The 17,686-nt window shown below is 42.2% G+C and overlaps 1 protein-coding gene across 6 annotated transcripts in view; it reads left to right on the top strand.

Moving 5' to 3' along the window:
- LRRTM4 (leucine rich repeat transmembrane neuronal 4) overlaps positions 1-17,426 on the top strand; it is a 485,034-nt gene extending 467,608 nt beyond the window's left edge. For 5 of the 6 annotated variants that reach the window (XM_032989994.2, XM_032989993.2, XM_032989992.2 and 2 more), the window contains one exon: positions 16,090-17,426. In XM_032989994.2, the coding sequence (XP_032845885.1) occupies positions 16,090-16,311 (222 nt within the window). In that variant the 3' untranslated portion in view covers positions 16,312-17,426. The remainder of the gene's footprint in view (positions 1-16,089) is intronic. The other variant, XM_032989997.2, reaches the window with a different exon arrangement.
- Positions 17,427-17,686: the final 260 nt, after the last annotated feature.

Here is a 17,686-nt window from a genome sequence, read left to right as displayed (position 1 = left end):
ATTTATTATTTAACCTGAGGTGGCACCCAGAGGACTCAGTTTTTCCCAGGGACCCCGTTATTTGTGTCCCTTCTGTTAAGTATTGTGATAATTAGTGAATTACAGCAGATTCTGTAAGTCTTACTGTGGTCCCAGCCCCGCTCTGCAATGTGTGACTTGTCAAGGAAGAGTCGACCACCAGAACACTTACAACGCATTATTGGAAAAGCCAGTTGATTTGATGAAGGATGAAAAGTTCAGTTTGATGGAGGGGAAATAAAAAGTTATATATTGGCCTGCAGAAACAATGTAATAGTTTCACTTTCCTCAATTGGAAGACCATCTCTAATTGATCTAATGGCCCTTGATCTGCAACACTGGGGACAGGTTTTAAGATTCTGACACTTCAAAAGCCCTTTTTAGTGTGCCCCCCCCAAGTCTTTTGTCAATGTGGTCCTTACAGTTGACTGTATTTGGGCCATATCACACAATAGAGCCAGGTATCTAAGTATTAAATTAGCATTAGCCCTCGCCAAAAGTCTAGTAGAAAATTCATGGATTATGGAAATATGCAGATATTCTATATTTGAAAGAATTATTCAGGGACTTTGTAACATCTATATCAAATGTGCTGGATGAACAGCAGGGCCAGTTCTCCTGCTGCTGGGTCCTGACAACCAGCACAGACAGCTGAGAAAACAGCCGGAGCTGTCAGGGGTCGAAGCTCATCCGTGGGATGGGTTGTACAAGTCACACTGTCGTGAACCTTTCCTTCTCAGCAAAGGCCCCAGGCAAGTGCACCAGAGCAGAAAGAGGCTGGAAGGAAAAGGCTCGCAGAAGTGAGGCACCGGGCCAAGAGTGCCAGAAAACAGTGAGAAACAGTGACCAGAAACTCCATCTAAAGATTTAATTAACGTAGAAAACCCACCACTCGCTTTGAAGAATATAGCAATACGCAAGTACAGGGGTGCATTAAAGTGCAATAAATTATTATGGTTATTTCTAGATAGATCTGATATTAGTTGTTCAATTCAGAGACAGCTCTCAGGTGGAGTTGTCTTAGAGACCAAAGATCCAGAGCCAGTTATCTGATGTTGGGCTAACAGCTTCAACTCTTGTCTCTGTTTCCTTGTCTTTTTGTTAAGCCTAATGATATCAGTCTTTGTTAAACCTTTTGATGTAGGTATTTAACTCTCTGGATTGCCTTGGGGGAGTTCTTTGACCTCTGTTTATTTATCTGTAAAGTGAGGGTAATGATATCCGCTCATCGCAAAGCAGCAACGCCAGACTTCTCTGAATAATGATTGCAGAGTCCTTGGATGAAAGGTGCAGTACAAGGGCAAACAACTGGTGTTTGTTCTTGTTGCTACCATGCTTTGACTTACGAATGTGGTAGGCTGGACGCACCCTCTCTGTATAAAATTTTGCAAAGACCTGATGGGTGAACACTGATGGGACTGCAGTACACTTACTGTGAATCCCAGTTTATTAGTGTTGTTATCCGTGTTTTACTTTGCAGAAGATATGTATTCAGTAGATCTCGTATCACGCGAATCTGAATTATTTCTGATTGTCAAACGTAAACCATTCCACCAGTGTGAAGAGGATGGGTGATCATTTGGATCCTGAAATACCCGATGATCTCATGAACCCATTCTGTTAGTGACTGAAAAACACTATTATGTATAATGTTAAAGGATATGGAGAAACGGCCAGTGCTTTATGCTCTTTTCTACAGAGCTCAGATCATGGAGATAAATTGCCTTTCTTGTTTTCCACATTCATCTTCATACACCTATTGCTATCCCTCATTTGCTTCATCCTTGTTTTGGGGCAGACAAAAGATGAAGTGCATCTTTAAACAGTGTGCTGTGCACTTCAGAAGCCCGTCCAGTCCCCCTGGTGAGAAGGAAAACATTCTCAGAGATATTTTGATTTGCTTTGCTTTGCAAGAGGCCCTGTGGGCAGTACACATTTGATCTGACCCCTCCTGCTTATTCAAGGTTTTCACACTGAGAACTGATGGCAGCAAAACCCCTCAATGTAGTGTGTGCTCTGTTCTCGAGAGAGGAGCCTTAGTGCAGTAAAAATCCAGTGTCTTTTCCACAATCTTTTATCTGTTTCCTGCTGCAATTACTGTGGGATTGGTTTTTTTCAGTCTTCCTCTTTCTGTCTCTTCACCAGAGAAGTGCACAGGCTGTGGCCTGGAGTCACAATGTCACCTTTGTTCTCTTTTTAGTTTGGAGTGAAGAGGCAGGAAAGGAGCAGAGGGGTCTGAACAGCCCTTGGGGTGATGGCAGCCACAGCACACCGCCAGAGATGCAGGCAAGATTCTGGTTCGCACAGCTTCTCTTCAGCATCTAGCCATTTTTTTGGGCTGCAAATCCAATTGAGGAGCTCTGCCAAAGAGCCGTTCTCCTCGTCTCCTGGGATGCAATGAGATCGCTGTGTGCTGCCTCTAGAAGGAATCCCGGCACGACCTGCCTAAGCATCCATCTTTGCAAGTGCTCAGTTCTGTGAAGGCTTTGTTGGTCTGGGATTAACTGTGAGAAAGTAAAGGGGGCTCTTAAAAGAGCAGTAGGCAAACCCCTTGTAGCACCACCTTAAACGCTGGTGTCAAAGTCAAAACACCTTTAAACTGGGAGGGTCAAGTTCTGTTGTGCTGTCTTGGGAGCTGAAAAGCATCCTTGGCTCCCAGAGGATGCTTTTACATTGGTGGTTTAATTCAGATCAGGGTCGTGCTTTTGATGTGGGTCTTGAGATTGTCCCCACTTGATGTGCTCAGTTAACATCCCAGAGCAGGCGGAGAACGGAGACTGAAATCCTTTTTGAGAAGAAGCTAAACTGGATCTGCTCTGAAAGCTTACAGGACCAGACTGGAGCTAGTTTGATGTAAATCCCTTGAAATGTGTGTGTTGTGGGCACCGTATACTCAACACCAACTCTTGTGCTCTGCAGATTTGCTCATACTGGGCTGTATCACTTACAAATATATACACAGTCACAGTGGCCACATGATAAGGGAAGTCATTTAGGGATAAAAGATCTGTATTCATGTATTTAGCTTGTGGAAAAATCTGTCCCTCAATCTGTGCATCAGTTTAGAGATCTTTTTCTTGTTTGCTGTTTTCCTTTCTCCCACCCTTCATCTGTCACGCCTGTCTGGAGTACAAGCTCTTCAGGGCAAGGGCTCTTACTAAACGCATGAGCATTGGTTACCACAGTGCAGTTTCAGTTTTTGTCGAGGCCCCTAGGCACTGCAAATAAACAACAGATTTTGGATGATAAGAGGCTTATTTATCTCTTTGTATTTCTTCTCCCAGTCTGTTTCACCCATGTGTAGTTAAGGATCAGGTCATGATATCACCTGGATCTTGCAGATGAAGTCAGCATTGGGTGCTTGTTGGAGGTGGCTGCAACTGGTATAGACTTGTCAAAGGGAAAGATCCCACACACAAGGTTGTTAACGGTTACAGCCCCATGTTCCACCATGCTAGTAGTGCACCAAAGTAATACTACACTCTGAAAAAGTTGAGTGAGTTACCTCTTTGCTGATGCTTTCTGACACACTGGAATTACCTTTTCCAAACAGAACAAGTCTAAAAAATACCAGAGTAGCTGGAAACCATTTGGATCATGCTTAGCTGGTTGAGAGATTGTTCAAGCATGCTGTCTCTTGTTGACGTGAGCTGCAGATATTTCTAACAGCAGCTCCTTTGGTTTTCAAAATCTAGCTCACAGGGCAGATTTTATTTTCCAGCAGGATTCTTTGAACCTGTTTGTTTGTTTGTTTGTTTGTTTCCATTTACACTGTATCACTGCTGCTTTGCTCGAGCACAGAAACGGTCCAAGTGGGCAACAACTATTTTTGCTTATTAATGTTCATCACGTCAGAATAGGTACAAGACCGCCTTGTTTGGCTTCCCTGAAATGCCAGAGTCTGTACAGTGCAACTAGCTAGCAGGCACCCAAGTCCATGTACTCTACAGCCCTCTCCTGGTTAGATCCAATACTGCTCAACTCTCTAGGCAAGGCACTTTATTTCTGTTTGCCTGAATGTGTCTGAACACTTCTTGTTTTTCAGAGCCAGTCTCAGGCTTCCGGTCAGATTTACACATCATGATCTGTTTGCCAGTAATTACAGCTTTGGCTCTTGCCAGCTGACAGCTGTTCCAAAGGGGAGAGTGGTGATCTTGCCACAGAGCAGTCCCAAAACTCTTCCGTCCTGAACCTATGTCTGGAGAGGCTCTCTGCTGGTGCTTAGAAATGGGGCAAAATTAAGACTTCATCTCCACAGAGAAAAGGCAGCTTGGAGCATCTGTCCTTCCTGCTAATTCTTAACCATCTTGACCATGTAGTTTCCGTGCCAATTGTCAGTGTGTTGACCACAAAACCTTAGTTTCTGATGGTTCAGTGTTTTTTTCTGAGCAGTTGCTGCACCCTCCCCTCATGTTACACTGGCTGTTTTGAGCTTGTGATTTGTTTGGGGTGGTGGTTGTTTGGGTTTGGGTTTTTTTTAATATCATCCAGATATTTCTGCTTTAAAAGTGTCACTAAACTACAGTGGCTCAATAATTATTTCCATTGCTTTTGCTTTCCTGTAGTAATTGAATTGATCTGCTTGGTTTTGTAGCAGCAAAGATTGCTAAGCCAAGACTATTTTGTAACCCATCTTTCTTCCTGTTTTCTCAGGGATTCTGAGTATGTCTTTACTGATGATTTCCCTGCATATTATAAAACTTGCCCAGAGGAATGAACAAGTCATTTGTTTTCTGTAGAGTATTAAAAAATAATGCTATCATTGTGAAATGTCCTTGCCTGCAATGCTGGACAGTCTTGCATTAATTTTCTGCTTGCTTGGTCTCTGATATGCAAAGATTCTATAGAACGTGACTGAAGCATGAACCCATGTTTGTTGTTAATTTTCCAGCACTGTGTACTGTGTGAGTCCCTACCCTGCCTTTTCCGTTCTCCCGGTTTGCCATTTCAGGAGTCAGCTCAGAAAGCAGGAACGATGCTGCTGTTTCATCCCTCCTTCGCGTGTCACACGCTCATAGATGAGCAGTGGCAGAATATACTTGCCCTGGTGCAGGAAAGAGAGGCTTTACGAACGCAGTGAGGAGTTGCAGCAATTCATATCCAAGGGTCTCAAGGCTTTTTGTGAGCTTTAATTAAAGTGCTCATGTTACTCTGTAATGTCTTGTTTTGACACGGGTAGGTGGAGGGTGAACTGCATAGCTATACCTACTAGTACTATATTTATAGCGAGGCAGACTGGTAGCCTCTGAGGTTCGGGTGGATAGATTTTCCTTGGAGCTGGTGGGCTGAACAGCATCCCCCCCCTTGGCGTGCTGGTCAAGGAGTTGAACCTGCTCTCCCATCACGGCCGGTGTGGTCCGTGGGTTTGGCAGAGGAGCTGGGAAGAGCAGAGTGTTTGTTCCCCATCTCTCCTAAGCTGGGCTGTCCCCCGGGTCCGGGCACCCTCCAGCCACTCCACCCTCTCTGCTCCAGGAAGCCCCCGTACCAGGTCCTCCAGCCTTTGTCCCAGGCAGTGTGTCACCCACAGCGAGGCACCTCCTGCCAGTTCTTCATCCTCATCACTCAATTATTCTCTCTCCCTCAACCTAAAATAGTAATTTCCCTCTAGCTCTGCCCTACTCTAACTTACGGTGCTGCAAGATACTGTTCCTTAACCTTTTGGTGAAGACGGTGATTATATAAATCCTCACCCCAATATGAGTCATATATCAGTACCTTTTGGAAACTGGGGGGTTGCAGTTTCTCCTCGGCGTAGGCACGCTGCTCCCATCAGTGCTAATGGAGGTGACATACGCACATCAGGAGGAGAAGCTGTCCCTTCTGCTGCTGGATTAATGTTCTTGCCAGTGTGTTTGTGCCACCGTACACACTGATTCCTCTGCTAGGAGACAGTGGAGGCAATTAAAATCTTGTAATTTCTCATGAATAGAATCCTGCTGAGACATTCAGTATAATAGGAGCTCCCTCCCGTGTCCGAGAAGGTCTGTAGTGCCAGCAGTTTCTTTATTCTTTCCCACTGGAGTGAATTTATCTCACCGTTTTCTCAAGAGAAATGAGTAATTCCTTGAACTTGTGCTCAGTTTACAGTCATGATGCTTTGCTTGCTTCTCGTCTTTCAGTTGAAGACATTCCTGATCACCAGCTCTGGATGTTGATGGTCTGATGTTGACCATCTGATCCCCAGATCAAGTGAAGCAACAGTAGCATGAGCATCTTCTTTATTTTTTTTTTTTTTTCTGCCAGTTATTCTTTTCTTTGGCACCCATTTTCTGTAAAGAAGGTCCCCTTCAAATTGTCTTGAGACAACTGAAAAATAAAACAAGCGATCTGCTCTCTTAGGGCAGTGCCATAATGTTGAGCATTGAATTTTAAGTGATGATGGAGGAGAAGGACTCTCCCATGTTATAGCCAGTTGGGGATGCAGGGGCTGGATACTATCTGTATATTTAATATTGTCATATTAAATGGAATTAGTGCCAATTATAAATGGGGCTCTAAGCCTTTTTGGTTTTAATCACAAATGAGTTGAGACTGCCATATGACTCAAGCCAAAACCTTTTGGGTATAGTATTACTAGATAACGTAGAAGAAAAAACTTCCATTTCTTTTATCAGTCCAATAAGGCACCCAGTGTCCCTTTCTTCTAGCACCGGTGTGGGTTTTAATCGTAAGCCATCACGCTGCCTTGTTTATACCTACTCACGTCTTAAGGACAAAATATTGTGCAATTTGAGTCACGTTTCTCCAGCTTTAGGAAGTACGTTTTAGGTCTCTTGACGTACAGAATCCACGTACAACTTTAGTATTTAAAAACCTTTAAAGAAGCCATCAATTTCCGGATAGCGCTTTTGCACACTATAAATTCTAGGCAGACCTAATGAAAAGGCAGTATTTTAATATAAGACAAAGACTTATTTCACTCATTCTCCAGTGCCTTCATTTGTCACTGTGGCAGCAACATTATCAGATGTTCATATTAAATACTGTACTTATTTATTGTGAGTAATGGATAGAGCAGGTTGCCATCTTTCTGATCACTGCATGGAAAAACAACTCTTACCTTTTCTCTTATTGTCATCATTCTTTTTCGACAGACACAGTGTGCTCTGGTTCCCAAATGCTGCGCTGGACCCTGGGCCTGTGAGGATGCCTCAGGCTCTTAAATGCATTGGAAGGTCCAGCTCCGTAGCATTTCGGGCCTGAAATGCCAGCAGTTTAGAAAGTGAACCGAAGCTGGGGGTGTTGGAGGTCAGGAGAATGCTCTGTGGAAGTTATTACCGGATTGTTGACCTGTGCTCTGCTCTTTCTTCTTGATCCCTTGGAGACTTGGCTAGACGGACCTTCCTCTGGTCCTGATAGGTTAAGTACAAATGAGCTACACTTTGCAGCTCTTAATGAAATACATAGGGAGCAGAAATTCCTGGTGAGAATATAGCTTTTTAAAGAGTCTAGAGGAAAGATGAGTTGCCTTAAAAAAGACTACATCTGTGCAGGTATGTGTATTTAGGCACCCAAAGATACGGAGAGGCACCCAAAGGGATTCGCTTGCATCGAACTAGGTAACTACTGCAACATATTGCATCGCTCTTGAAAAACTAATTTTCTGTCCCTAAGCAATGTAAAAGCTTTTTTGAACCACCAGGCTTCTGTTCCTATTGAATTTTATAGGAAATTATCCTAATAGCACTGAAAGCAATATTAATGGCTTTCCAATTAGAATATCTAGATAGTTTGTTTATTTTATCGGCCTTCAACAGCGGAAAATCAAAGGTTACTGCGAATCTCACTTCTAGTTTTTCATCAGTGGGCCTTTTTGTCAGGAGCCAGATACTCTGTAAAAAACAGATAAAGCAATTTAAAAGAAATATTTTGCCCAAGGAACAATAACAAGGCTTAGAAGACTTGCTTCTTTCTGGGAGTTTCCTTTAGGGAAACCTTTTCATTTACTGATTGAAAGATCAAATCGGCCCATAGAGGGAGCAGTGGGGTGTGCATGATTTTTCTCCTGATCTCTAGAAAAGCACGCTTAGTTAAACAGTCCATCGAGAGGTTCGCTTTTAAAGGCAAAGGCGTTTGTGTGATTGGATAGCAGGATTAGGAAGTTATCTGTAGGGAAGGAAATGAAAGCTTAAAATCCAGTGCACAATGTCAGTGGAACTGGCAGGGTGGTGGTATAGATGGGTTTAAAACATGAAATACACCCTGCACGCATGACTGAATAAATCATAAAATTCCATCTTCCTGGTATACCCTGTATAGCTTGTAGATGGTTTTAAAAGTTGGTGAATATTATAATGCCACATAAGAAATTAATAGATATATTTTAATTAACTTTGGTTTATATCAAATCAATCAGTTTTGTAGAGTATTTTATAGTCCCATCTATCCATAAGTTGCTTATTAGCATGTCATATAATTTATTAGGTTAAAATGCTTATAATGGAATCTAATACAATGATGTTTGTTTAATTCCTGTAGTTACTAATTATCAGTTAACTTCTTATGAACTATAAGTAGGACATACAGAAGTAACTGATGGCTGCACTATCCTCTGCCCCGTGTCCTCTGTCTGTTGTTTCTCTACATTTTTCATATTGAGACCTCTCTTCTGACAGTCTCTGTCAATTTTGGGATCCCATTTTCCCAGCCAGAAATACAAGAGTTCAGTAAGATTAATGACCCACCTGTCAGTCATTTGTAGTATTTAGGCTCCAAATTTCCCCTGATACAACTTTTTTAACTAAGACATGGTCTAAGACCTGCTGACCGCAACCTTTTATCTCCAGGTTAATTTTTGATAAAGAAAAGGTTTCCGTTCCGTAGCTTGAAGAAGCCATCCTGTGCCCACCCCCTACATCTTTCAGAAGATTTCAGGCATGGTTCTGACGACCTTGATTTAATCTTCAGATCTGGTGGGAAGAGCAGTCTTTGTCCTGGCTGCTCACTGCTTGTTTTGACGAGGAGACCGCGGTCTGCTGAACGCGGGGGGCGCTTCGGTGCGGAGCACGGTCGGGAGCGGCAGGACTCGGCATTGCCCACCCTTCCAGCTGGTCTGAGTGGATGTGGGGTGCTCATAAGATCTGTTTGTAGGACTGTTATGGTGGACATAAGAGTAATATGGAAAAAAAGAGTGCAAAGTAATGAATCAAAGGAGGTACTGTGCTTTACTTAGAAGACAAGCTTACTTTGTACAGTGCTTTGGCTTAAGAACGCATATGCAAGCTTGTGTGTGTGTGTACAAGCGTGCAAGAGATTAGGAACTGCAAATATTACACATCCCAGGGGAACACCAGCCCTCTGTGAATGTTTAGCAGTAAGTCTTCAGTTTCTTGGAGAAAACTGGTAGCTACAGAGTTCTTGTCGCGACGCTAATGATTTCAGGGCGGGGGGCTCGGTACCATGTAGCGTGGGACCTTTAGCTACAGACTGAGGCTTCTTTCTCTCCCTCACCTCCCAGTGGGCCTTTAGTCTCATGGGGTGGGAATTAGATAGAAGAGGCAAAGAAATGGTTTCTGTCTGGAGTGGGAAGGACGTTGGATATGAAATTGCAGGAAATCAATTGTGGGAATTGCATCTACAATTCGAGCTACCAAAACACTCTGGCTCAGTGCTTCATGCCTAATGTAGGCATACCAACCTCAGGCAAAGTTCCCAGTGGGATCTGTAACTCGTCGAAATCCTGGGCTAATTAAAGATTTTGAAGACCTTTGCATAAAAATCAAGTTGACGGTTTTCCTGAAATGCTCAGATGTCACATAGATAATCTCAGTAAAAACAGAACTCATAAAAACCTCATACCATCTCATAACAGAGCACTTGCACATCCAAGTTCGGAATTCTTTAATAAATGAGATTTTGCTTTTTTTTTTTTTTTTTTTTTTTTGTCAGTATGAGAACTACCTTAGGAAACATGAATTTCAGAACAAAAGGCTTATTTCAGAAAACAGCTAGGCACTTCTGTGTTTGTTCCAGTTGGAAACAGAAGAAAACACGTACCCATTTGTATTTCAGAACTAACTTCATTCACTGTCTGCATTTGTCCCTTCTAATGCGTTTAATAGGAAGTGTGTGATTGTGCGTTTTCCTGAATAGGAATGTTTTTCTGAGCAGACTCCAAAGGGATGTTCCAGGGTTGTTAACTGTGATTTTTCAGCAGCATGAAATCCACTGAAATTGTTTATACCAGCTATATCTGCGTAATGTGCCTAATCAATCTATCTCTAAGGTGAAGCTGTGTGCTTCACTAATCGTAAAGCTATGATAGTATATCTTGCTTATTTTTACTCTGAATTATAATAGGGTTTAAAATGAACTCTGAATTTGATTTATCAACAGCTATGATGCTAATTCAGCAATGAAGTCATGGTGTTCTGAGACTAAATATTAGTACTAATGAGAAAACACAGCTTCCATATTTTGTAACTCTGAGTTTCCCCTACATATGGACAACTTCTAAAGTTGCATGTAATTTAATCATGTAATCATTAACTAGTCAAGTATTTACACATAAATCAGTTTACTTGGATTATAGAGTACCAGCAAATGTGCAACCAGAAAACGTTTAACTGCCTGAGAACATTCATGCTTTGGTTTGGGGTTTTAGGAGGAAAACGTGTCTACTGCAAGACAGTGGTGGTTGTCCTATCGCATTTTCCATCAGGATGAATGGAGCATGTCTTTAGTTTTAAAAACAGAGTCTTCCTTCTCTTTGAAAACAGAAGCAACAGAATTGAAGACATGTGAACTGCAGTGTCTAAACAGTGAATGTATAAAGCCAAGGTAGCCAGACTGAGACAGCTGAAAGAGTCTGGTTCTCAGAAGGTTCATCACTTCGATTGCCGGGCTGCAGGTTTTAGGTTCTTGCCAAAGCAGTTACTTGTCTGAGGATCCTGTGACAGTTCATGCCTTTATACTGTTCTACTTTCAGGGGAAAAAAAATAGTGCAGTCCATCCCACCAGGGACTTGTCCCCCAGAAACTGTGCTGGGATTGTCAGTCCTTTTACATTCCTGTCCGTTTGTTGATAATTCTGGTAGTGTGTCACTTAGACATTCATGGACATTTATGTTTCTCAATAAAGAATTTCCTTCTCTGCAGGATAATGAATGGTGGGAGATCTTTCTTCAAAATTGAGCATAAAGAAAAAACACGTACTGTTTCCAACATGATACAGATCTGTTCTGAAAACCTGCGTTTCCAAAATTTGATTTAACTGTTTACCAGGAAATTATTTCAACCTGGGACTGCTGGTGATTAGATCTTGCTGAACTGCAAGTGATTCTGAGTAAGACAGAGAGTTAATCTCTGTCTAATCTTCAACTAGTCTTCACTGCGATAACTCTGTTGCTGTGAGCACAGCAGAAAATACTTAAGCAGGAGTTGCAGCTAGTATGAAGAACTTGGTGTTCTGTGAAACTCTTTTGGCATTGCTTGATAGGGGTGTCATACCTTAGAGTTTATATCAGGACTGCATTTCAAGGTGTCTGAAGCATCCTGTTAGGAGACAGCGCAAGCAATTAAGAGTATATGAGGCTATTTAACATACTATGAGAGGAGGCAGAGAGAGAAAAGTAGTTTGGAAATAAGGTCACTTGGTGTTCACTTAGGCCCCAAAGCTCACTAAATTCGGTGGCTATATGGTAAGGTTACATCTTTACTGATGTACCTTCCAGGTTCCAGAAAAAAGGATTTTTATTGATGTTTTGGTAAAAATCGAGGTTTTAATGGCTGCGCCTGAGAGAAGCCAGAAGTTCAAGCTGAATTCTTCTCACTGAAATTTTTAAATAGAACCTTTTTGTGTAATAATCATCGGAAATGTATAGAATGTTAGCAAACTTACCACCCGGTATTTCTGACATAAGTAAAGCTGCTGATCAAATTTAGTGCTGTGTAAAAAAAAAAAAAAAAAAAAAAACAAACTAAAACAAAGCACCCGAATTGGAATGTGGATACGTGTATTTGCATGTTGGAATGACTAAGGGTTTAACTGAACATCACTGTTGAATGTCAAAGGAAAAGCAGACAGGGAATTCTGAGAAATATCTTTTTAATTCAGACCAGGATTTCACTGAATTTCAGGTAATCGCAAGTTAGTCCAGCCTGTTTTGAAGGGAGTTGTTATGCTGCAGCAAGGCTGTTGAGCTGTTAACCTCTCCAATGTCAATTCGACTGCGAAAGGGAAGATTTGCATTCTTAAATTTCCACTGCTAAATCTTTTGTCTTCCTCCTGCAGCTGGGGATTTATGTAAGTTTTGCTTGTAATAGAACCTTTGTTTGAAGTGTGTGGCTGCTAAGATGCGATGTTTATTACATTTAGAGTGAAGATCTACGGAGGTGTGAACTTCAGAAGTCAATACTAGCTAACTAATCCAGCCCATTAGCCCAAAACTCGCACTGAATACTTACAGTGCTTGTGAGGCAGGAAGCTCATTGCGTAAACAAGTCAGGGCTTTCTTCAGAGCATGGCTTCATTTGTTGACTTAATTAACTATCTGCACCACTGGATAGACACTGTGGTCACTTACTGTAAGGCATTAAAGCAGAAGACAATCCCACTTGGTGCCATACGTGACCTAAAACCAGAATGTCCATCACGTGTACACCGGTGACTTTGGAGTTCCTTCTCTTGTTGATCTATGTTTTTCCTACTGCAAAAACTCTTTATCCTTCAGGTAAATATTAGGCAGTGTCCTTTTTAGAAATTAAAAGAGAAATTATTCAGAAAATGCTGCGAACAGAGACGTGCATCATCTGCTGTTAAACGCCTTGGCATTCTGTGTCCCACCCCTGAGCTCCACCGGCTGCACCGGACCGTGCTGGCACGGTGCGTAACAGTGAGTGAGCACACGAAGCCAAGAACCGAACCAGATGTTACAACAGATTATATCAAAGGAAGAGTTTTGTTTTGTATCTGTTGAGTTCCCATGTGAGCAACTCTTTATCTTCATTTACAATTGAACTTCTTCCAAAACTAGATTTAAGGAATTTTGTAGCACAAATGGCTGTGGTTAGTGGCAGCAGAATGGCGTGGGGGAGACAGCGAAGGACACCGTGTAGAGGATCCCAGTTCTGTTCTTGGCTCTGCCTTTGATTTGCTGGCAGGTAAATTCTCAGCCTTACTCCCACTTTCTAGCTAGTGAAAAATGTGTTTTCCATGGAAAAGACCTTGAGGTAGAGATGACAGAATCCCAGAGGCTGTATTTATTTGCTGAGGTGTTTAGTGTTTGGAATTTTTTCACTCTAGTCATCTGCTTTTTTGTCTCTTGGAGGCCATAGCAGCTGAAAGGCCCCAGTTTAGGTGAGAGTTGTGTTGTTTTAGTCCCTGCATAAACAGCCCTTGCTTCAAAGAGCTCTAGTCTCCAAGGGCAAGCAGGGGCAGGACTTAATTTTCTCATTTTCCAGCTCATAAAATGACTTGTCCAAGGTCACATCTCTCAGTATCTCAGGCATCAGTTCCATAATGAAACAAAAAAGAATTTACTTCAGAACCTGGAGCAAAAATACTTCTAAAATTAATTTTCAACAACTTCGATGTTCTTAAATATGTTTTGTTGATCTCTGAATCAGGAAAAATATGACAGTATCAGCGTTGTTTAGCAGGAACTATGTCATCGGTGTTTTCCATCCTTTTCACCTGCATCAAACTGAGTGGTGGTGCAGTTGTGCCCACATTTGCAATAGTTTCTGCAGTCAAGACTGTGTCCTGAAAAAGTTTTTGTGGGCATGGGTTTCTTGTACAGTCACTTCACTGTAAACACAAACTAATCCCTCGTGTCTTTCTGAAAATGCAATGTTACGTTTCAGAGAAGTAGTTTGAGGGAAGGAAAGGACACTCCATTTTGTGGGGACAGTCTCCAGACGGAGGCTTTCCCTTTGATCCAGAAGGTTATTTTTTGAATTGCTGATATGGTTCATACCTCGATTCGAGGCACCCCAATAAATAATTTGGGGGGGAGGAGGGCTGATGGCATTTCTTTATTCAGTTGTTACTGGAGCTACCTCAAGTATTATGCTTCTTACAGTCATTTGACATGATTATTTTTAAAAATTCTCTTAGTAGGATCTAGCACCCAAAAGAGGGAAAGGAAGAGTAGTACAAGGACCAGACATGAGAACGGGGAGGTGCAAATCCATTGCTGGGCTTCATTATCCTAGAAATGCTTCCTACAAATTAACCTGCAGCTCGTTAATCTCATGGGTTACCTGATGCACCTGTTTTATTTTTTACACTGATAAAGAATATCCGCCTTCCGTCCACACACATGGCACGGCAACCCTTGCTAATATGATTTCAGACATATGCAGCCCTGACTTTTAAGTAAAAACGAGCCAGAGATTCTATAAAGCTACTGAGAAACAGTTGAAAAGGAAGCGTGTTTATCCACCGTTTAGGGATGTTGTTGCGATCCTGATCCTTTTGACTCCTGTTTGGAGAAGGGGAGAAAACAAGCAAACAGAGCTGCACACAGGACTCGGGTGGTTAATGTACTGTGTATTATTGCTGTAAAGCCGGGACCTCAATCTCTCAACTCTCCAGAACACAAACAGTCCTTGGCTTTTATAGAATCATAAAGAGCTGCCTTAAAGGCTGGGGACAAATTCAAGCCCTGATACGAATTGGCATAGATATTACTGTATCCAAAGGGAGTTACAGTTCCTTGCACTGTGGCTGAATTTGATCCACAAGTGAACACAGTTGTCCCACCAAATTCTACTGAGCAGTTTGTCTTCTGCATTCCTGCCATTCAACTGTCACGTAAAATGACGTTTTCAGCTGAATTCTAGCTAGTGGAAGAGTTTTGGATTCTCTCCAGCATTCTGCAGAGAAGCAGGGGGAGGAATCTAGCTGCTGAGGAGATCCAAATGCAAGAGGAACTGTAACCTTGCAAGATTTATAATTACTCTTAATACCTTTGCTTTTTTCATACCTTTTTGAATGAAATGCGCCATGCAATGGAAATTTGTGATAAATTAGCTCTGTAGTCTTCACTTAAAGTTCGGCATGGAAAAGAAAAAGGCATTTGTTACAAGATTAAATTAAGTGTAGGGTATCTCCAGCTATAACGACCCCAGGTTTTCTAGCAGTGTTAGAATGAGCTCTTGCTTGTATCTCCTGCGTTGTGTGTTTTGTTTTTTTTTTTCCCCTAGGAGCATATTTCTTTCTACTTGATCAGCTCATCTCTTGCAGATGATAAAATTATCTGCAAAGATTTGTATCTGATGTTGTGCCATAAATCATATTTACTTGTAGGATTAACATTTGCAAGCATAGAACATTTATGGAAAAAAAAAAAAAAAAAAAAAGAAGTTGGGGGGCTGGCAGTTTCTGAGTATTTACATAAAGAAGAGAGATGTGATTCAGGATAGATCTTGCAGACTTTTCAAATACATGACCATTTTTTTAAGGTGTGGATCTGCTCAGCTCCAGCGAGCATCAGTTGAGCTGCTTCGATAGGGTTTCTCTTGGTGAGGTTTTGAGATAAAGAATTTGGGAAATAGGGACCTTGGGCAAGTGGCTTTGTGGCAGAAGTAAACACATATTCCAGCTGTGCTGAAACCTAGCCATGCCGGCAGCCAGGTCTTCCAGGCCGTTGACATGCTCAGGCTGGTCGCAGTTCTGTAGAAATGCTCAGCCCCTTTTGGAGAGCTGGAAGAAGGGCCGGTTTTTAACAAGCTTGTATTACCAGCTGCTTCCAGTTTGCCCTTCCTAGCTGGATTAAGGGAGATGGGAAGTTTGAAAATCTCGCCCTCAAACCCAGTCACCGAAATGGAGAGTAGCCCCCTCCAGTCTGGGTTCAGGGCCCTGCAGAGCGCCTGGGGGAGCCTGGGGTCACGGAGACCTGTCCCCTCCACCCGCAAGCGGGGCCCCGCTGCCGACACGGGTGGGAGCAGCCCTGTTCCACGGGCATCTCTGCGTGTGCTCCAGCCGACCTCAGGGGCTCACCGCGATGGAGGCGGGTGGGCCGAGCGGCCGGTGGGCTGGGGGCCGCGCTGAGATAGGTGCTGTACCAATGCGTGGCCAAGCACGTTACTCACATGTTTCTCCCTTCTGATCTCTGTTTCTCTGGCGCAGGTTCCTCACCACATGAAGACTTTGCCCTATTACAGTTACGACCAACCGGTGATCGGATACTGCCAAGCTCATAAGCCTCTCCACGTAAATAAGGGGTACGATACCATGTCCCGGGAGCAGGCTGAGACAACCAACCTGGAACTCAGTCGAGACCACAGCTTCATAGCTACAATCGCGCGTTCGGCTGCTCCAGCCATTTACATTGAGAGAATACCAAACTAACGGTGGAGACAACTTCTTCAGGGGGCGGAGTGGGGAGGTGTTTTGAGGGACCTTTCATCGCGGAAGAGACCAGGGCGAGGAACTAAAATCTACCATTCCAGTTACAAATGTTCCAACACAGACAAAGGGAAGGGGATAAAGCAAACTCCGCAGACTGTGGAAATGCTATCTTGCAGTACACACTGAGAACTTCAGGATTTTCTTTGCTTTAAACTTTCAAACAAATTCCTCAATGTAAATATTAAAGAGAGATTGTCAAGTTCTTATTAAAAAAAAAAAAAATAGATTTCACTCTAGCTACATAAAGGGATGGATTAAGAGTTTTGTTTGTATATTTGATTTTTCTACATTGCACGGTTCCAGGGAAGGAGAACCACAGGTAAAAATAAAGGGGGTGGGGAGGGCAAGGGTTTGGGTGGGGTGGGTCAGCCATGTTTCCTTATTAAGTGTTTATTACTCTTCAAAGATTTGTTTAATATTTTTGTTCTTTTTAAACAAACAAAAGATAGATATATATTTTCTTTTTTCTTTTGGGGGTTTGTTTTTTGGTTGGTTTTTTTTTGTTTTTTTTTTAGTGGTCAAGCGCTAATATTTCAAACTTCAGACATGGGCATTAAAGCTTATGTTGAACCAAAAGGACATTGGCAATTGATGCAGCAGAAACAAAGAAACTTGGGTGCATGTACATTTAAGACACAGGCTGTACACTATGGAGGGTGCTTTTGATTTTTACTATCTTCATTGTGCTTCATTGTTGACACTATAATTACTTTTCGGGCTCTAAAAAAAGGGAAAACATGCAACGGAGTAACGACTCTGATATTTACAGTCCAGCGGTGCTTGTTAAGCAAAATTAATGGACGTTTGGGAACCAAAATGGAAGTGATGTGCTTGAAATGAATCGGAAGGAAAATCTTTTAAAGCAAGAGTATTTGGTGAAACTCACTGGCTGACACAATTTCTAAAACACAGGCGAATGTGTAACATTGTTTTTTGTTTTTTTAATTAATTATTATGATCAGTTAGTTTTTGTGTAGTTTTTATCAATAAAATGACAACAAAAAAGTGGTGGAAAAAATAAACATACTATTTTGTGGTTGGGTCACCACAGCCAAGCTACTGTTTGAATGATTTCTCTGGACGTGTGACACGGTGACTCCGTGGACTGAGGGAGCAATGCTTTGTCCTGTTTCACCTCTGTCTCGCCTCTTAGAAGGAGCTCAAACAATTGTTTTGAGGTTTAAAAAAAAAAACTGAGTCTGAAGAAGCTCAATTTATTTGGCTTGTCTAAGAAAAGGTTAAGACGTGATTTTATCAGAACACCTATACGGGCCTGGGGGAGGGGAAGAGGGGGAAGTAGCCTTTTTTTTTTTTT

Source organism: Tyto alba, unplaced genomic scaffold (assembly GCF_018691265.1).
Source record: "Tyto alba isolate M040663 unplaced genomic scaffold, T.alba_DEE_v4.0 Super-Scaffold_34, whole genome shotgun sequence".
NCBI classification, from domain to species: Eukaryota; Metazoa; Chordata; class Aves; order Strigiformes; family Tytonidae; genus Tyto; species Tyto alba.
The sequence above is the reverse complement of the archived record's forward strand: the minus strand, read 5'-3'. Positions and strand labels throughout refer to the sequence as shown.